The sequence below is a fragment of the Pongo pygmaeus genome, chromosome 2 (assembly GCF_028885625.2).
Source record: "Pongo pygmaeus isolate AG05252 chromosome 2, NHGRI_mPonPyg2-v2.0_pri, whole genome shotgun sequence".
NCBI classification, from domain to species: domain Eukaryota; kingdom Metazoa; phylum Chordata; class Mammalia; order Primates; family Hominidae; genus Pongo; species Pongo pygmaeus.
Genome location: NC_085930.1, coordinates 96,083,815 through 96,105,799, shown reverse-complemented (window position 1 = coordinate 96,105,799; position 21,985 = coordinate 96,083,815). Strand labels below are relative to the sequence as shown.

General features: G+C 38.5%; 1 protein-coding gene across 1 annotated transcript in view; it reads right to left on the bottom strand.

The window, feature by feature from the left end:
* DNAH12 (dynein axonemal heavy chain 12) overlaps positions 1-21,985 on the bottom strand; it is a 269,687-nt gene that overhangs the window by 119,236 nt on the left and 128,466 nt on the right. Inside the window, exons 36-42 of the mRNA XM_063661044.1 lie at positions 21,673-21,861; positions 18,066-18,185; positions 14,561-14,749; positions 12,427-12,578; positions 8,509-8,647; positions 6,828-6,994; positions 1,910-2,165 (exon numbers count right to left, since the gene is read on the bottom strand). Coding sequence (XP_063517114.1) covers positions 1,910-2,165; positions 6,828-6,994; positions 8,509-8,647; positions 12,427-12,578; positions 14,561-14,749; positions 18,066-18,185; positions 21,673-21,861 — 1,212 coding nt within the window. The remainder of the gene's footprint in view (positions 1-1,909; positions 2,166-6,827; positions 6,995-8,508; positions 8,648-12,426; positions 12,579-14,560; positions 14,750-18,065; positions 18,186-21,672; positions 21,862-21,985) is intronic.

The following is a 21,985-nucleotide window of genomic DNA, read 5'->3' as shown; positions in this document are numbered from 1 at the left end:
AAGTCTTTAATCCATCTTGAATTAATTTTTGTATAAGGTGTAAGGAAGGGATCCAGTTTCAGCTTTCTACATATGGCTAGCCAGTTTACCCAGCACCATTTATTAAATAGGGAATCCTTTCCCCATTGCTTGTTTTTGTCAGGTTTGTCAAAGATCAGATAGTTGTAGATATGCGGTGTTATTTCTGAGGGCTCTGTTCTGTTCTGAACTTCAAAGTAGTTTTTTCCAATTCTGTGAAGAAAGTCATTGGTAGCTTGATGGGGATGGCATTGAATCTATAAATTACCTTGGGTAGTATGGCCATTTTCACGATATTGATTCTTCCTACCCATGAGCATGGAATGTTCTTCCATTTGTTTGTATCCTCTTTTATTTCATTGAGCAGTGGTTTGTAGTTCTCCTTGAAGAGGTCCTTCACACGTCCCTTGTAAGTTGGATTCCTAGGTATTTTATTCTCTTTGAAGGAAGGTGAATTAAGCCTTTTATAATACAGTCAAAAAAGCAAAACCAAAAAACTTTTTTTTTTTTTTTTGAGATGGAGTCTCGTTCTGTCGCCAGGCTGGAGTGCAGTGGTGAGGTTTTGGCTCACTGCAACCTACACCTCCCGGGTTCAAGTGATTCTCCTGCCTCAGCCTCCCAAGTAGCTGGGACTACAGGTGCACACCACCACGCCCAGCTAATTTTTGTATTTTTAGTAGAGACGGGGTTTCACCATGTTGGCCAGGATGGTCTCAATCTCTTGACCTCGTGATCCACCCACCTTCACCTCCCAAAGTGCTAGGATTACAGGCGTGAGTCAGTGCGTCCAGCCAACATTTTTTATTCATATGTGTTCTGTGATTCATCTCCCTGCTCCAACCTCCGCACATGGTAGGTCTACAATGCTTCAAAGACAGAAAAAAAAAAAGCCAGGGGTAGGGGGGTGGCAGGGATGCTTTCTGTATCCCCTTCTACCTGACCAACACCTCTGTATTTTCCAGGACATGCCCGAAATACAAATATTATGTTTTATAAATAGAAACACTTTTCTGTATCAGAATAAATGTACTATCTCTTTGCTCATAGTAGTTTCTTTACTTGAACAGCACACACTTTCCACTGAAACAAGGGGAGAATTTTAGAAGATAAGATTGATGTTCTTGGAAATGGATGGAAGGATTCTAGGGAGCTTTCTGCTTCCTGTTGCAGTGATCACAAAATGAAACTTGCTTTACCAAGCTTCTAGAAAGTGTAGTTTGGTAAGATCATGACTGACATGCCTTTAAATATATTGTTTCCCATTTACCATTAGAGATGAGGCTGGCTTTAGACTCTGAACAGAGGCAAATAACACATTCGAAATAAGTTAAAAACTGTTCTTTGGCCATATGGGGAGTCTTGTTGTCTATTTCTACCCTTGTATTTCTCTTTTATAATTATTTTTTCATTGCTACTTATAAATTATGTGGTCTGACTAAAAGTAATGTATTCATTAGCTGCTTAAATTTATTTAAGACAAGCATGAAAAATGGGAGGGAAGATAGAAAGAAGAAACGACAAGTACCAGAGTAGGAACCTAACAGAAAAATACCTGTGATGTGGCAGATACTAGTTTTAGATGTTTTCCTTATAACAACCTTGTGAAATAGGTGTTTTATTCCATTTTAGTTATTAAAAAAACAGCCTCTGGAATGTCAAATTACTTGCTCAAAGTCATATAGCTAGGAAATAGCAGTCAAGGCTCAACCCAGGTTGGATTCCCTCATTTCAAATCCTATGATCTTCCTATTCTCTGGTCTTCTAAACAGTTTCTCTGACACCAAAGACCAAAGCAGATAGCTAAGTGGGAAACAACATTAAAAAAATAAAATAAGGGCCAAATGAGGGAAATATGTAATACTAAAACATTTACATTGCATTATTGACTGACCTCCATAGTCCCATTGACTATCTGGTTCCCAATTACAAAGTACTCTGGAGGAAATTCATGAGTTCTAAGGTAGAATGCTACAATAGATGAGAAGATTCGGACCATAGTCTCATCACTAAAAGAATTAATACTGCAGATGTTGAAATGTCGAATACAACGGGGAGTAACTGGATTTCTTCCACCACCTGGAGGGCCCATTGCAGCAATCAGCTCTATGTCCACCAGCGTGATTTTACTTGTGTCCTTAAGGTCGTACCTTAGAAAGCACACACAAAAAATTTAGATTATCTGTTATAAAGACAATAAGATGGGATGAAATATAGATCTCCCAAGAAATTTAATCAGATTTTAGCTTCTCTAAAAGGAATAACTTCAGATAACACTTTGAGTAGGAGAGAATTTTTTTTTAAAGCAGAATTTGGTTTCTCCCCTCAATGACTGATTCTGTTACCCAGATTTTGGGTATCTGGAAAGACCCTTCCTCTTACTTTTCCCTCTCTTTCCTCCTACTCTTCCTTACAGTTTGACTCTCCATTTCTCCTTTCTTATTCCAAATCTAGAAGCATGGATGAGTGATCAATCCTATTTGTAGCTGTTTATAGATAAGGTGACCATATATCTCATTTTACCTAGGACAATTCTGGCTTGTGCTTGTTGTGCCGAAGTAATTATTAATAACACTCCCCTTTTACTCCAGAAATGTCACGGTTTGAACACTAAATTATATACTCAAACTGGTTATGGCAATGTCCTGATTTTCTTTTTCTCGTCTCAAACTGTATCTTCAGAGTGGATAAAGATGTCTAAATAGGATCCATACATTTTGTTATAGAAAGGAACCCATTAGGGAAAAATGAAATTTCAAAGAAGTTTTAATCAAAAAGAAATATGAAATGACACAATTTAGCTGGAACCACTCAGAGTAAAAGGTTGCTATTGTCAATAAGCCATCAAGTCTCTAATACTGAAGCTATTGCACACACACAGACATACAGACATACACATACAGAGGCTGGGGGAGGAGTCTATCTAGCCAGTCCTTAGACTAAAAGCATGCTAGAAAGTATGAAAATATGGTTTTTGGTAACAACCCTAATAATCATCAATAGAAGACCAGCTAAGTAAATTACAGTGACATCCACATAATATTAAAGCCAATAAAATGAATGAGTAGACAAATATGCACTGATATGGCTATTTGAGATAAATATATAAGTGTAAAATAATTTACAAAATATTACATGTAATATGAGCCTGTTTTACACATAAAAATACACTTATATAGAAAAAAATCACTGAGGAATAGTGATTATCTGCTGATAATCATAACTCAGGAGAGTGACTATCTTCTGAGATAATCACAGTGATCATCTCAACAATGGTTATCTCCTAAAAGCAGAATTCCTAGGGCCTATAGTAATAACAAAAATGCATCTGTAAAATATGACTTAGCTTTGAAATTCATCTACCCTTGTCTTGAGATAAAAATCATGGCATACTGAGGAATAGAAAAGTACATTTAAGAGGAGGAAAGGAAGAATTATTAATCCTAATTAAAAGGTGCTATATCTTGCATGTGAGAAACTAACCATATCACCATAAATTGGTGTGGGGAGAATGGAAGGGTTATCCATGAGATTGCTGTCAAATACAAGCCATCTCAAAGATATGGTAGGTAGTTCCAAGCAGCCGCAGAAAATATACAGTTAAAAACGTGGTAGAAAAATAGGGTGCTGATTATGGTTACTTAGGTTGGGCACTACCCACAAATTCTTGACTTGGGGGAATGGTACTTTGAAGGATGTAACCTGTAAATTATTTTCAATAATTGAAACTAATAGTTGAAAAGTACAGGCATACCCCATTTTATTTCACTTCATTTCATTAAGCTTTGCAGATATTGTGTTTTTTAACAATCTGAAAAAGGTTTTTAGAAACCTGTGTTGAGCAGGTCTATAGGCACCATTTTTCCAACAGTATTTGCTTACTTCTGGTCTCTGTGTCACATTTTGGTAATTCTTGCAATATTTCAAACTTTTCCATTTTTTTTATATCTGGTAGGGTGATCTGTGATCTTTGATGTTACTATTGTAATTGTTTTGAAGCACCATGAATTGACCTACATAAGAAGAAAACCTTAACTGATAAATATTGTGTGTGTTCTGACTGTTCCACTGACTGGCTGTTCCCCATCTCTCTCCCTCTTCTCAGACCTTCCTATTCCTTGAGATAAAAAATATGGAAGTTAGGCCAATTAATAATCCTCCAGGCCGGGCGTGGTGGCTCACACCTGTAATCCCAGCACTTTAGGAGGCCAAGGCGGTGGATCACTTGAGGTCAGGACATCAAGACCAGCCTGGCCAACATGGCAAAACCGTCTCTACTAAAAATACAAAAATTAGCCGGGTGTAGTGGTGTGTACCTGTAATCCCAGCTACTTGGGAGGCTAGGGCATAAGAATCACTTGAACCTGGGAGGCGGAGGTTGTAGTGAGCCAAGATCATGCCACCACACTCCAGCCTGAGCGACAGAGCAAGACTTTGTCTCAAATAAAGGCAAAAAAAGCCAAAAATCTCTCAGTAAACTAGGAATAAAGGTAACTTCCTCAACTTGGTAAGGAATATCTACAAAAACCCTAGAGCTAACATCATACTTAATGGTGAGAATCTCCAAGCTTTCCCACTAAGATCAGGAACAAGATAAGAATGTCCCCTCTCATGACTTCTTTTCAACATCATACTAAGGGCTAGCAATAAGACGAAAAAAAAGGTATACAGACTGGGAAGAAAGAAATGAAACTGTCCTTGTTTGCAGATAACATGATGATCTATGAAGAAAATCTGAAAGAACTACAAAAAACTCCTGGAACTAATAAGCGATTATAGCAAGCTTGTAAACAGTTACCATGTAAAAGTCAATCACCTTTTTATATACCAGCAATAAACAAGTGGAATTTGAAATTAAAAGTACAACACCTGGGCCAGGCACAGTGGCTCATGCCTGTAATCCCAGCATTTTGGGAGGCCGAGGAAGGTGGATCACTTGAGGTCAGGAGTTCGAGACCAGCCTAGCCAACATGGTGAAAACCTGTCTCTACTAAAAATACAAAAATTAGTTGGGCATGGTGGCATATGCCTGTAATCCCACTACTTGGGAGGCTGAGGCAGGAGAATCTCTTGAACCCAGAGGCAGAGGTTGCAGTGAGCTGAGATCATGCTACTGCACTCCAGCCTGGGTGACAGAGTGAGACACTGTCTCAAAAAAAGAAAGAAAGAAAGAAAGAAAAGTACAACACCATTTACATTAGCACCCACCCCCAGTGAAATACTTAGGGATATATCTAACAAAATATATAGAAGATCTATATGAGGAAAACTGTAAAACCCTGAAGAATTAAATCGAAGTGCTAAATAAAAAGAGGTATTCCATGTTCATTGATAGGAAAACAATATTATGAAGATGACAGTCCTTCCAAACTTACTTGTAGATTCAATGCAATCCCTATCTAAATCCTAGCAAGTTAATTTTTGGATATTGAGAAACTGATTCTGAAGTTGATATGGAGAGGCCAAAGGCCCAGATTAGTCAACACTATTGAAAGAGAAGAACAAAGTCAGAGGCCTGACACTACCCAACTTTAAGGCTTACTATAAAACTACAGTAGTCAAGACAATGTGGTACTGGCAGAACAGACAAATAGGTCAATGGAAAAGAATAGAGAGCCCAGAAATAGACCCAATAAATATAGTCAGCTGATCTTTGACAAAGGAGCAAAGGCAATATTATGGAGCAAAGATAGTCTTTTCAAGGAATGTTGCTGGGCACAGTGGCTCATACCTATAATCCCAGCTACCTAGGAGGCTGAGGCAGATGGATTGCTTGAAGCTAGAATTTTGAGAACAGCCTTGACAACATAGCAAGAACCCTGTCTTTTAGCAAAAGACAAATATTGTTAAACAACTGGACATACACATGCAAAAAACTGACCTATACACAATTTTACACCCTTTACAACAATTAACTAAAAATAGATCACAGGCCTAAATATTAAATGCAATACTATAAAACTCCTAGGAGATAGCAAAGGAGTAAACCTAGTTGAACTTGGGTATGGCAATGACTTTTTCCAGACACAACACCAACAGATTGGTTGAGAAACTGGACTTCATTAAAATTAACAACTTCTGCTCTGCCAAAGACAATGTCAAGAGAATGAGAAGACAGGCCCGACTTGGAGAAAACAATTGCAAATTACACATCTGATAGAGGACCATTATCCAAAATATACAAAGAACTCTTAAAACTAAATGATAAGAAAGCAAACAACCCAATTTAAAAATGGCCAAAGACTGTAACAGACACATCACCAAGTAAGATACAGAGAGGGCAAATAAACATATTAAAAGGCGCTTCTTACCATATGTCATCAGAGAAATGCAAACTAAAACAATGAAATACCACCACACACTCATTAGAATGGCCAAAATCTAGAACACTGACAATACCAAATGCCAGAGAAGACGTGGAGCAACACTAACTCTCATTCATTCCTGATGGGAATGCAAAATGGTATGGTTATTTTGGAAGATAGTTTGGTAGTTTCTTACAAAGCTAAACGTATTCTTACCATATTGTTCAGCAATTGTGTTCCTTGGTATTTACTCAAAGAAGTTGATAACTTATGTCCATGTAAAACCTATGCACAAATGTTTATAGCAACTTTATTAATAATTGTTGAAAACTTGGAAGCAACCAAGATGTCCTTCAGTAGGTTAATGGATTAGTTAATTGTGGTTAACCAGACAACTGAATGTTACTCAGTGCTAAAAAGAAATGAGCTATCAAGCCATGAGAAGATATGAATGAAACTCAAATGCATATTACTAAATGAAAGAAGCTAATCTGAAAAGGCTATTACCAATGTCCACAGTCAAAAAATTGTCGTAGTAATTCAATAGGTGGTTGAGCTCCATACTTCTCCAATGCAGGCATATTCATATCATCTATAAAAATTATACACTTCTTTCCCATAGGTGGTCCAAAGACTCCTTTGCGTCTTTTATCCAATCTAGCCATGATAATGTTCTAAAATATAAAGGAAGAGTGGTATATTTACCTATAATTGAATTAGGAATTTATTATCATACTTACGTTAAATCAGTATCAACAAGTAAAACAACCCATTTTGCCAGAATCCATGGGATTTTTACCAGTAACAATTACTATTTGCTTAATTTATCAATGATTAACTTAACATAAAATACCATATTTAACACCAGAAAAAAAAAGTTTAAGTTTCTGTAGGGAAATCATACCAAGCAGCATTATGTGTGTGTTTATTTTTATTTATTCATATTTAGGGTGATACTAAACTTCACAATCAACATCATTCAAACATTTGTTGAAATCCTATGCACTCACAATTATTACACACGTATATTTATGTATTATCTTTGTATAGTATATGCATGTTTCTACAACATTTCTACAAATGTCACCAAAATTTCTACATTATTTTCCTCACTGGATAACCAACAAATTTTTATTTTTTTCTTCACTGAATAATTTTTCTTTCCAACTTTTATTTTAGATTCAGGGAGTATACATGCAGGTTATAGGGGTAATTGTGTGTTGCGAAGGTTTGGTGTACAGATTATTTCACCAGTCAGGTAATAAGCATAGTACCCAACAGGCAGTTTTTCAATCCTCACCCTCCTCCCCCGCTCCACTCTCAAGTAGGCCGCGATTTCTGTTCCCTTCTTTGTGTCCATCTGTACTCAACAATGTATCTATTAATTTTAACTTACTTAATATTTAAATGCATTAATCTTTACATTTGGCAGCTTTTTATAGCTAAAATAAATGTGGATGCTTTCTTATAGTTCTAATGCTTTGGGAACTCACTTGTCCACTGGAAAAATAAACCAAAATTATTTTCATTCAAATAAAGCTCCACAGTAAAGGAGTTCTAAATTTGTAAGATTTTGAAGTTCAGTGAAGTATATAGACTTAAAATGACAGAAATAAGGCCAGGAGAGAATGGATAGGCATAAATTTGGGAATGGACTATAAAAACGGCAATTAGAAACAGTTTCATGAAGTAGTTTCACCTTGACACATTTGAGGGCAAAGGGTAGGATGCACTCACGTGCTTCCTGTCACAGGCCCATGGTTTGAAAAGTCCAGGGAGCAGCAAATTCCCCTAAGGACCATCCAGGAGGGTCTTGAGAGAACAATTCAAAGTTCTCTCATTTCTCCCTGGGTCTCCTCACCCCTGCCCCACCCTATGTGTGTGTTTGTGTGTGTGTGAGTGTGTGGGTGTCTTTTATACTCCCTTCACCCGTTAAGAAATCAATTGTTGTTTCTTCTCAGGCTTAAAACAAAAAAAACAGGTGATAAAGCTCAATAACCCACTATTAATGTAAAAATGTTCTCTGAAACTTGTATCATTAATTCCAAAAACTTGTAACTACCCAAACATTTGAAAGTTTTAAATTCATAGATTTACACAGTTGCTTATTTAATGTACAATTTTAAACACTGAGCAAATAAGACAAAAAAAATTAATGATAGACCCACATTTCTGTCTTTAAACTAACCTGAACCTGATTGGCACTGGTCCGTGCAGATAAGTTAATATAAAAAGGAAAGTATTGGTCCTTTTCCAAGTGATTCATTAGCTTATCCTTCACATACACAGATTTTCCTGTACCCGTTGGACCCACAAAAAGGAGTGGCCTTAATGAAAACAATGAATATATTATTCAAAATGGAAAAAAAGTCAGAATACATTTCTACTAAAGGAGGTGGTAGTTAAAAGCTTACATAAGAATCAAATCATCTTCATTAAAAACTCATATTTTTACCTATAGTTATTATTTCATGAAAGACAGATAAAAGTAATGATTGGCATACATTTTTGCATAACATTGCAGAGACTTTATTTTGTGTCTTTTTATTTTTTGTTCTTTTTTTTGAGACAGAGTCTCACTTAGTTCCCCAGGGTGGAGGGCACTGGTGTGATCTTGGCTCACTGCAACCTCCACCTCCCAGGTTCAAGCAATCCCACTGCCTCAGCCTCCCAAGTAGCTGGGACTACAGGCGTGCACCACCACACCCAGCTAATTTTTGTATTTTTAGTAGAGACGGGTTTCACCGTGTTGGCCAGGCTGGTCTCCAACTCCTGACCTCAAGTAATCCACCTGCCTCGGCCTCCCAAAGTGCTGGGATTACAGGCATGAGCCACCATGCCTGATCTATTTTTATTTTTTGAGATAAGGTCTCACTCTTGTCACCCAGTCTGGAATGAAGTGGCACAATCATAGCTCACTGCAGCCTTGAACTTCTGGACTCAAGTGATCCTCCTGCCTCAGCTTCCCAAGTAGCTAGGACTACAGGTGGCATGCCACCACACCAGGCTAATTTTTTTACTTTTAATGTTTTAAAGAGACAGGGCCTGGCTATGTTGCCCATGCTGGTCTCAAACTCTTGGCCTCAAGTGATCCTCTCATCCCAGCCTCCCAAAGCACTGGGATTACAGGCAGGAGCCACTGGGCCCGGCCTTGCAGATACTTTAATAGTAATAAACTATTATTTGAATAGATGTAATGTTGCTATATATAAAACACTTATGAAACAAGTAATAATATGCTTAACTTTTCAGACCAGAAAGTCAAAGTCTGTCTCCTCAGAGAAGAGCTGTATTTGTACTTTTAGGGTACAGACATGGGGGCAGTATGTGAATAAGAAGGGGATGACAATAAGACAGCTGTAGGCTGTTTCCCAGTGATCTCAATAGCCAAAGGTTTTGTGAGAGATGGAATGACAGTGAATTCTAAAGCTAACAGTTATGTATATGTATACTGTTAATAGCATTTTTAAATCAATTCAATTACTAACTGAAAATATTTGTCTAAAAGCAAACTCTAAGGAATTCCCCATTCAGTGAATGGGGAATTCAAGCAAGGTTTCCCATTCTTAAGTGATCATAACTAATTTTAAGGGGAAAAGTAATCATATGAGTTTATGTTCACAAAACTCTGGAGAATCCCAGTTTGAGAAATGCTGCATTAAAAATAAAATACTATCATTTTGAATGATAACTTGTTACTACACAATACATAAAGACACAGGCCGGGTACGGTGGCTCACGCATGTAATCCCAGCACTTTGGGACGCCGAGGCAGGCGGATTACCTGAGGTTGGGAGTTCGAGACCAGCCTGACCAACATGTAGAAACCCCATCTCTATTAAAAATACAAAATTAACTGGGCATGGTGGCGAATGCCTGTAATCCCGGCTACTTGGGAGGCTAAGGCAGGAGAATCGCTTGAACCCGGGAGGTAGAGGTTGTGGTGAGCTGAGATTGTGCCATTGCACTCCAGCCTAGGCAAGAAGAGTGAAACACCTTCTAAAAAAAAAATTTAAAAAAAGACAAACACAAAGGCCAGCACTGAAACTGAGTAATAGCCATATTCAGTTCTAAGGGGTCATCTAAGTGAGCCAAACTATGCTAGTATTAATTTTGAAAAATTGTTACTGAAATATGAACACAAAATTAAAGTTCTTTTAGAACCAGAGTGACCCCTGAGAATTCATCTACATGTTCCAGTCTGAGTAACACTAGCTCTATGAAAATCTATTTATTAAAACAGTACTAATAAATTTCTGTTCTTAACTTGGGGTCCCTGAGCCAACTAAAAACATTCATAGAATTCAGAGATCTGTGAACTTGAATGACAAAAAGGTTATACCTTTACTTTTTGCTATCCTCTAAAATGTAGCAATTGTGTGACTAGTACCTGTGTCTTTGTCACCAGTAGAAATTATAGCTATTATCCTACACATTACAATTGTTACAGTATCTCAAAAATATCACTCATGCCCATTCCTTCTTCAAAGGTATTATAGTCATCAGATCTACTGACAGATCTTGTTATTTAATGTGTTAATAAAGAAACATATATATATTACTACTATGGCCCAAATATGTTCAATATTTTCATAAATGTATTTCGATATAAAAAGAAAAAAACAGGCTGGGCACGGTGGCTCAAACCTGTAATCCCGGCACTTTAGGAGGCCAAGGTGGGTGGATCATTTGAGGCCAGGAGTTCAAGACCAGCCTGGCCAACATGGTGAACCCCTGACTCTACTAAAAATACAAAAAATTAGCAGGGCGTGGTGGCAGGTGCCTGTAATCCCAGCTACTCGGGAGGCTGAGGTAGGAGAAGTGCTTGAGCCCAGGAGGCAGAAGTTGCAGTGAGCAGAGATCATGCCACTGCATTCCAGCCTGGGAAACAGAGCACAAGCGACTGTCCCAAATAAATAAAAAAACAAAATAAATATATATATGGTTTACTTTATAATTCTATTTGTACTTATTTATTTAAAAGTATTATTCTGACAAATGGTTCTTGGCACAAAAGAACGGTATTGCCAGGCACGGTGTAATCCTAGCACTTTGAAAGGCTGAGGCAGGTGGATTGCTTGAGCTCAGGTGTTCAAGATGAGTCTGGGCAACCTGTCTCTACAAAAAAAAAAAAAAAAAGCCAGGCATAGTGGTGCATGCTTGTAGTCCCAGCTACTTGAGAGGCTGAGGTGGGAGGATCGCTGGAGCCTGGGAATTCAAGACTGCAGTGAGCCGTGATTGCACCACTGTACTCCAGCCTCGGTGACAGAGTGAGACTCTGTCTCAAAAAAAAAAAAAGAACTGCTATACTAGAAATGTCACAGAATTGGCAACTGTCTTCCTTGCTTAGCTTCTAAATGCAAAAATGCAACCACGGACACAAAATAGGGGTAAACTAATTTTCCCTCATAAGCTATTTTTCCTGTTTTTTTTTTTTTAAAACGAGATAAAATTGGTCACAGAATGCATTCAGAAACAGGTTCTTTTTTAAAAAATGACATTTATGATTATATAAACTTGTCTAGTTTAAATAGTATGAATGGTAAATTATACCTAGTGTTTTAAAAGAAAAATAACTATTAAATGTTATTAAGAAAGTTGGTGTGGATATGCAAACCGTACACATCTAGGCTTTTGATCAGTTTCATGTGTCTTTACTTTTGATGGACTCTTCTGAGTTTTTAATATTTATCTTATGTTATGGAATCCAGAACTGGCATAGGACATAGGTGAAAAATGCTAAATGTAATAGGAGAATGTGGATCATGGTTACTTTGATGTCTCAGGAGTACGCTGAATCTTTAAGTAGACTGCATACCTTTTTAACAGTAACAGCAGCAGACTTTCAGTGTGCTGTTACAAATCAAAAATGTAAGGCGACTTATGAGGCAGCAAAGTATGATGGCAAGGGCTTTGGAGTGGGCAATGGGAAGTGTGCATACCAGGTTTGCCAATAGCAACAGATGTCACTTTCAACATGTCAACAAGTCCCCCAGGATTTCAGTTATCTGAAAAAGGATGATCTCAAATACTTCAAAAATTGCCATAATCCTATTAAAATGGTACTTTTACATTCAAAATGCTTGTTTATAGCAGAGTTCCTTACTTTGCATAGGTAATACTCAAATCCATTAGAAACGTATATCTAATTGTGTCCATCGTAGGGACTATGATATCTTGAATCTTGATTTGTTTATCTCCTAAATTAGTATTTTTAATTAATTCATTCCAATGGACCCAGCGACCTTTGTTTTTCAACTACAAGAAAATATAAGTTTTAAAATATTAAAACCATGTACTTGCTGTATCTGAAAGGCTCTTTTCAACACTTATACTATTATATTAGCTTTTAAAAACTTTAGTCTTCCCCCTTTTAATGAAATATTACATTCATATAAAAGAACACATATAGCATATTTTAAGTCATAAGCAGATTAATAAAATAAGCATTCATTAAATTTAAACACCAATTTAAAAAATATATATTTTTTCAATTTTCCTTTTTAATAAACTGAAAAACATAATGTAACTTTTGTTATCACATATTCAACATATCTAACATTTGAGATACTTTTGCCTTTATGTCTTCTTAACACTCCAATATTCCCCAAATGCCTTCAAGGTGTCCTTTTGCATACATCGAGTATTTATTTGAAAGCCACTCTAATGTACTTCAAGTCACAATTTCCTGGATTCTGGCTTTACTTTTTTATATTTTAAAATAAATGGGCAATAATCTAACTAAAAATAAAATATCACATAAAACCACTATATTTGTTTCTCTAACATTATTCTCTTTGGCATTTTGATCCAGGCTGAAACAACTAGGATATATATCAGCATAGCTGTATTAATTGTTATGATACTGAAATTCTTCTGAATCACTGGCTAAATAACTGCTGTCCTGACACCCCTGAGTGCCTCCCAATCTTCACTCCACCCCCAACCATTATCTTCTTCTCCAGGTTGTTTTGACCCCTCCCTGGAGACCCCCAGCCCTTCCACTATTAAGTAAAAAAAGTTTTAATACCTGCCAAAGTAGCCCCCTAGGACCCTGTTCCAGAGCTGTGGCTGGAATCTCACAATCTTTTCCTATTTTCCAGCAAATTGTACACGTTTATGTTATGTGTTTGAATTGTGGTAACTTTGTAAGTTTGGGTGAATGTTTCTTTAGTAATTCATATTTGTATTTTTAAGTTTTATCTTTTATTTTTATCAACATTATATATGTACATATTTTACAGTCAAAAGATTTACAAGGTTAAGAAAAACAGCATTCCCCTACTGTCATTTTCCCCTTCCTAGAGACCTTTACCTTCTCTAAGCTGGATAGTTTGGTATTTATTTTCGATTCTTAAAGAATATGCTTGTGGGCCAGGCGCGGTGGCTCATGCCTGTAATCCCAGCACTTTGGGAGGCTGAGGCGGGTGAATCACGAGGTCAGGAGATCGAGACCATCCTGGCTAACACAGTGAAACCCCGTCTCTACTAAAAATACAAAAAATTAGCCAGGCGTGGTGGCGGAAGCCTGTAGTCCCAGCTACTCGGAAGGCTGAGGCAGGACAGTAGCATGAACCCGGGAGGCGGAGCTTGCAGTGAGCCGAGATTGCGCCACTCCAGCCTGGACTATAGAGCGAGACTCCGTCTCAAAAAAAAAAAAGAAAGAATATGCTTGTGTTTCCACCCCTTTTTTCACTTTTAGAGATTACTTTATTGACTTCCCGCTATGGCTAATGAGGATGAAGCTCTCTTTCTGGCCAGATTCTTAAAATTCTGTGTTAGCATGGTTTTGGCGAAAGGGTCCTGCACTGTCAGTCAGGAGAACTTGAGTCAAGTTCTGGCTCTGCTAGTCACTAACCTTTTTAGGTTTACTTCCTTATCATAAAACTTGAGATTTAAGTGAAATTATAACTAATACTCTATTTAGATCTTATGGGGGATGAAATAAAATTTGTATGAATCAAATAATTATTCAAATACTTGCTGTTTAAAAAATGCTTTGGGGAATTATTTAATAAAATGGAAAAATAAATTTAATTTAAATGTGAAATTATAAAAATATTATTGAAGCAAATTTATTTATACAGCCAGTAAGTTATGGGAGGTGAAACTAAAAAGAAGGGAGCTTAAAAAGCTCACCGCAGGAGTCAAAATAACTCTAGGATGAAAACCCAGGAGCTTTGTCTGCTGGTCTAAGCCTTTGTGTTTTATCTTAACATACCAAGCTTTTTATGTCATACCTCATACATGTAGTCATAGACCAGGCCTTTTTCATCAAATGGGCATTCCCATTTACCCACAGAATCTGGCACTGGGTTTTCTTCATCTTTTCCCAGTATGATTAATCGTATGAAAGTATCAAAAACATGACGGCCATCTGTATCACAACTTCCTCCAATCGACCAAATCAAAGAGAATATAAAGCAAGCCTGTTGGTGGAGAAAAATTTTAACTTATAGCAATTATTTTAAAAGGCATTTTAGGAGAAACATTAACCAAAATTCAATATATTCGGACGTGCTCAACTTACTTGAACAAGGTCATAAGTGTAAATAAAGTGGAATGGATCACCGCTAAGCCACATAAGTCATTTCTCTGGCAATTTTTATCAAAATGTTTGCATGTCTTTTTTTTTTTTTTTTTTTTTTTTGAGACAGCGTCTCTCTCTGGTTGCCTAGGCTGGAGTACAGTGGCACCATCTCAACTCACTGCAACCTCAACCTCCCCAGTTCAGGTGATTCTTGTGTCTCAGCCTCCCAAGTAGCTGGGACTACCGGGGTACACCACAAATCCTGACTAATTTTTTGTTTTTGTTTTTTAAGTAGAGACGGGGTTTTGCTATGTTACCCAGGCTGGTCTTGAACTCCTAGACTCATCAATCCACCTGCCTTAGCCTCCTAAAGTGCTAGGATTACAGGCATAAGCTACCGTGCCTGGCCCAACATCTATCAAAAAAAATTTTTTTTTCTTTTTTGAGACAGTCTCACTCTCTCACCCAGGCTGCAGTGCAGTGGTGTGATCTCAGCTCACTGCAACCTCTACTTCCCGGCTTCAAGCTATTTTCCTGCCTCAGCCTCCCGAGTAGCTGGGACTACAGGCGCCTGCCACCACGGGGTTTCACCATGTTAGCCAGGATGGTCTCCATCTCCTGACCTCGTGATCCTCCCACCTCAGCCTCTCAAAGTGCTGGGATTACAGGCGTGAGATACCGCGCCCAGCGTCTAACAAAATTTTAAATACCCATACTGGCTGGGTATGGTGGTTCACACCTGTAATCCCAGAGCTTTGGAAGGCCAAGGCAGAAGGATTGCTTGAGGCCAGGAATTTGAGACCAGCCTGGGCAACATAGTAAGACCCCATCTCTACAAAATATTTTTTAAAACAAAAATAAATAAATAAAATGTCCTTACCAAGTAACCTAGGAATTTCTCTTGTGGGAGTTTATACTCAAATATATTTCCACCTGTGAAAATGATACATGTACAAGAATATTCACTGCAGCACTATTTGTAATAGCAAAAGATCAAAAGCAACCCAAATTGTTTTTCAGAAATGGTCTGTTTAATTGGATTCTGCTAATACACTGAAATACATGCAGCTGTTAAAAAACAAGGTCACTCTATAAGCACTAATATGAAAATGACATATTACAATGGAGAAACGATGCAAATCAGTAGATAATGTATGCTAATGTATTTAAAAATGTATACATGTAAAAGAGTGTGTGCATAAAATACTTTTAGAATTCTATATAGGGCACTGGTAATATTAGCTGCCTTCAGTGTGGCTGGGGGACTGCTATGGAAAAGTGGGCAAAACCCACTTTTGCCTTTTGAATTTTACTGTAGGTACATGCCTTATCTAGTTCAAAAGTAAATATATATTCAGAGAAAAATTTCACCTAGATATCAATCTGTATAACTCTCTTGAAGTGATTCTGAACCACTTGAAAAGTTTAGGTTTTAGGTTTACCAACAGAATAAAATGTTCAGGAAAAATGAAACCTGAAGGTTATATAGGTAAACTATTCCCATGATACTTTTATAAACAGTAACAGTGATAGATATGGAAGAAAGCTAAAACTTAGTTTTGTAAAAGGCAGTTCCCAACCTAGAGAGAAAAAGGAATAAATAAATTATATTTCAAATATGTCTGTTCAATATCTTCTAAAGTGGAAAGATATAAAGGTAAAAAAGGAGGATAAAAGGAAGGGGTATGGTTAGCAAGAAACCGTGGAATGTGAGATGTCTGAGGCAGCAGATACTTTGGGCAGCAAATCGAAGGAAAAACAATGGGAGGCAACTGCCATGCTGCGAGGGGAGAGGGAGGAGGATCAATGCATTTAGGAATAAGGTGGTGCATGGGAAACCAGCATAGACCAGGAAAAAGACATTAAAAACCTCTTTCCTCAGGCTCTTGATAATCTGTTTACTTGTGCCATTCCCTCTGGCCTAGCTAACCAAGACTACTGACTTCTCCCTACGTGAGGCCTCCATGAATTCTGCCTGCAACACTCCACCTAGCTGGCTGGATGCCTATTCCTGGCTTTTTTTTGAGACGGAGCAATTCTCCTGCCTCAGCCTCCTGAGTAACTGGAACTACAGGCGCCTGCCACCACGCCCGGCTAATTTTTATATTTATAGTAGAGATGGGGTTTCACCATGTTGGCCAGGTTGGTCTCAAACTCCTGACCTCAAATGATCTGCCCACCTTGGCCTCCCAAAGTTTTGGGATTACAGGCATGAGCCACGGCACCTGGCCTACTCCTGGTCTTTCATAGCTAGCTTTTATGTTGCCTACATGCTGGCTTAACATTAATTAATTAATAAAATTAATTCACCTAATGTCCAAATTTGTTTAATATTAAATCACTTTATTGTTGATCAAATTATAATCTTTCATAATAGGATAGTTGACTGGGCGTGGTGGCTCACACCTGTAATCCCAGCACTTTGGGAGAACGAGGTGGGCGGATAACCTGAGGTCAGGAGTTCGAGACCAGCCTGGCCAACATGGTGAAACGCTGTCTTTACTAAAGATAAAAAAAAATTAGCTCAGTGTGGTAGCACGCACCTGTAATCCCAGCTACTCGGGAGGCTGGGGCAGGAGAATCACTTGAACCCAGGAGGCAGAAGATGCAGTGAGCTGAGATCACACCACTGCACTCCAGCCTGGGCAACAGGGCAAGATTCCATCTCAAAAAAAAAAAAAAAAAAGGACAGTTGCCGGGCACAGTGGCTCATGCCAGTAATCCCAGCACTTTGGGAGGCCGATGCAGGTGGATCACGAGGTCAGGAGTTCAAGACCAGCCTGGCCAAGATGGTGAAACTCCATATCTACTAAAAATACAAAAATTAGCCAGGTGCGGTGGCAGTCACCTGTAATCTCAGCTACTCGGGAGGCTGAGGGAGGAGAATCACTTGAACCTGGGGTGGGGAGGTGGAGGTTGCATTGAGCTGAGATCACGTCACTGCACTCCAGCCTGGGTGACAGAGTGAGACTCTGTTCTGTCTCGAAAAAAAAAAAATAGATAGTTTTGGTCCCTTCTGACATTTTCATTTCTTTACAGTGCTTTTTATTATATCAGAATACCAGGCATCAGGGCAACTTTACTGCCTCCAGCTATTCTTTCAATGCTCACCAAAAAACAGCTTTGGATCTTGTCATGTCTTTCTCAATATAAACATCATGTACCAGAAGCATAATTTATTCGTAATTAAAAACTACATGAAGTATAAAACCAACCATAATCCAAACACGAATGTGCTTGCTAGTAGGATCATTTTCTACCACATTGCAAAGTAGCACTTCAAAGAGGCGTGTGAGAGATACAACCACATTGCTATTGCTTGTAGGAATCAGTTCCTGCAAGGTGAAAATAAGATAACTTTCTTAATTTTCATCTTATTTAGAAGATAAGAAAAACACTTTATTTTTAAAAGCTGATAAAAGCATACATGGTTTTAATAAGGTCTATTTTTTTTTTTTTTTTTTGAGATGGGGTCTCACTCTGTCATCCAGGCTGGAGTCCAGTTGCACAATCATAGCTCACTGCAGCCTCCAACTCCTGGGCTTAAGGGATCCTCCTACCTCAGCCTCTCCAGTAGTTAGGACTATAGGTGTGCACCACCAGGCTATTTTTTTTTTTTTTTTTTAATAGATAGGCTCTCACTCTGTCGCCCAGGCTAGAGTGCAGTAGTATGATCACAGCTCAGTGCAGCCTCAACCTTCTGGACTCAGGCAGTCCTCCCGCCTCAGCCTCCCAAAGTGCTGGGATGACAGGCATGAGCCACCACACCTAGCCTCTTAAGGTCTTTTTAATATTTAAACTTAAAAACTTTAAGTAGGCATGATAAAACATTTCTCAAATATTTTAGTTTCCCATATTATATTACACAATTATACATAACAATTGTACAATCGCACATAATACATTCTAAATTCTCTGACAAATGAAAACTAGCTACTTCAAGAGAATAAACAGTGTTCTAAGGATAGCAGAAATGAAGTCTCTAAGAGCCATTCATTCATTTATTCATTCAACAAACATTTATGAAAAACATACTATACCTATGTGGCAAGCTAGGAGATATGGAAATAAAAGAATCCCTAAAAATGGGTGACATTAAAATTAAATAGACAAAAACAATATGATGTAATAATGATATGACAGAGAAAGTCTCAGGGTAGGAGGAGGCTACTAGAGTGCTTGGGATAAACAACTGGAGGAGTGCACAAGGAGGAAAACGGGAGAGAGATACACCAAGGAGGGCTTCCTGGAGGAAGTAATAATAGCTGAGCTGAACTTGGAAGGAAAATGTAAGTTTGCCAGGTGAACAAGGGAAGGATATTCAAGGCAGGGGAATGTATACAAAGAAATGGAGATGTGAGCAGACACAGATTATTAAGGGGATTCTGTAGGATATGAAAATAGGGTATGAAGGAGGAATGCCCAAAAATTAGTCTTGAAAAATAGACAAGAGTCAGATCCTAAAACGTTTTTATATGCTGTATTAAGGATTTAATTACGAGAGGAAGAGAGTTCCAAGGGAGGGTTTTAAATAAAGGAATAAACAGAAAGGATTTGTGTTTTGGAAACTTCATTCTGTAGCAGGATGTAGACTGGACCAGAGCAGCTGTATTGTATTGATTCAGGTAGGAAGTGATGATGGTCAGAATTGAGATGCTATAACGGGAAGGGTGGGGCGAGGAGGTGGCTGCAGAAACAGGGATGGAAAGAAGACAGGTATAAATGTTATCAAGAAGGGAAAATCAATAGATCCTGGGGCCTGGACCAGGTGGCTCATGCCTGTAATCCCAGCACTTTGGGAGGCCGAGGTGGGCAGATTGCTTGAGGCCAAGAGTTCGAGACCAGCCTGGCCAACATAGCGAAACCTCATCTCTACAAAAAAATACAAAAATTAGCCAGGTGTGGTGGTGTGCGCCTGTAATTGCGCCTGTAATTCCAGCTACCTGGGAGGCTGAGGCACGAGAATCACTTGAACCTGAAAGGTGGAGTGCCACTGCATTCCAGCCTGGGGGATAAAGAGAGACTCTGTCTCAAAAAAAAAAAAAAAAAAAAAAAAAAAATCTGGGGACTGACTGGATGAGAATGAACTATGAGAAGAAAATCCATTACTCATTACCTGGAAAGGTGGAGCCTATTTTGTATTATTTACAACATATAGCATTAGAGCTTTAAAACTGCAAGGGACTTTGTCTATTTTCTCTATGAAGACACTATACAGAATCTTCATAAAGTGGAATTGCTCATTTTTTTCTTTTAAATGGGACTTTTTTCTATCCCTAGAACAACATTTTAGGATAAAACTATCTCTTTCCCCTCTCTATATCAATATATTTATTTATATGTAAGAAGCTAATGTGTGTGTGTAGGAGATGGTGGAAATGGTTGAACAATGGTCCCCAAAAAGATATTTCCATGTTCTAACCTGAGGAACCTATAAATGTGATCTTATATGGAAAAAGGTCTCAGAAGAAGCAATTAAGTTAAAAATCTCAGGAGGAAGACATCATTCTGGATTATCTAGTGGGTGCTAAATCCAAGTCCTTGTAACTGTCACACGGAGGAGAGACATGTGGAGTAGAAGGCCACGTGAAGATTGGCCGGATGCGGTTGCTCATGCCTGTAATCCCAGGAATTTGGGAGGCCAAGGTGGGTGGATCAATTGAGGTCAGGAGTTCGAGACCAGCCTGGCCAACATGGAGAAACCCTGTCTCTACTAAAAATACAAAAAAAATTAGCTGGGTGTGGTGGCACGTGCCTATAATCCCAGCTACTCGGGAGGCTAAGGCAGGAGAATTGCTTCAACCTGGGAGACAGAGGTTGTGGTGAGCCGAGATTGCTCCACTGCACTCCAGTCTGGGTGACACAGCAAGACAGAGCAAGACTCCGTCTCAAAAATAAAATAAAATAAAAAGAAGGCCATGTGAAGATGGAAGAAGAGGTTGGAGTTATGTAGCCACAAGCCAAGGAACACCTGAGGCAACCGGAATCTGGACGAGGTAAGAAAAGAGTCTCCCTTAGAGCTTCCAAGGAAGTATAGCCCTACAAACATCCTGATTTTGGACTTCTGGTCTCCAGAACTGTGAGACAATCAATTTCTGGTTTTTGGGTGTTTTTTGGTTCTGGGGGGGGTTTTTCTGAGATGGAGTCTTGCTCTGTTGCCCAGGCTGGAGCGCAGTGACATGATCTCGGCTCACTGCAACCTCCATCTCCTGGGTTCCAGTGATTCTCCTGCCTCAGCCTCTTGAGTAACTGGGATTACAGTCATGTACCACCATGCCACTAATTTTTATATCTTTAGTAGAGACAGGGTTTCACCATATTGGCCAGACTAGTCTCAAACTCCTGACTTCAAGTGATCCGCCCACCTCAGCTTCCCAAAGTGTGCTGGGATTATAGGAGTGAGCCACCGTGTCTGTAGCTTTAGCCATCAAGTTTGTGGCAATTTGTTATGACAGCCCTGGGAAGCTAATACAATATGTAAAGTTTTGTCATAAAATACTAAATATTAAATAACTCATAAACTCACTAAATATACATGTGAGTTTTTAGAGGCACATATTTAAAATAATTTGAAATACGGAAAGTAATTAGAATTTTTACAGTTTTAGACACTATGGTTGTATACAAATAGTTTAGCTGGAATAAATTCAACCCCTGAGTTATTCAGCTATAACTTAAGCAATATAAAACCAACGGTGGATAGTAAATGCATAAGGACAAACTGGTTTTAGTTATTCATTCTACCAACCACTGTGACTTTAGACTTAGTCAAGTTGAATGGAAACAAAGAAACTTGAATAGGTCAGAGAATTATAGGATTACCTTGCATTTTTTCTTACGCTGGTTTAAAGAGGGTGGTATTAACCACACAAAAAGTCCTCTCAGAAGAGCTTGGTGTTCTGGTTCACACAGAGGTCCTTTCAGTGAATTCAACCAAGAAGACACAAGTGGTTCCCATCCTAACTGTGAAGGCTCCAAATAAATCATACCACAACGGCTTACAGTGGCAGGCTAGAGAAAAAAGGCAAAATTTTCTTTTTGCACTGTTGCTTTTATACCAGTGGCACCTGGCAATTATCAACTACTTCTTAGGATGACTCATGAGATCCTTCATAATCTAGCTCCCATCTGCCTC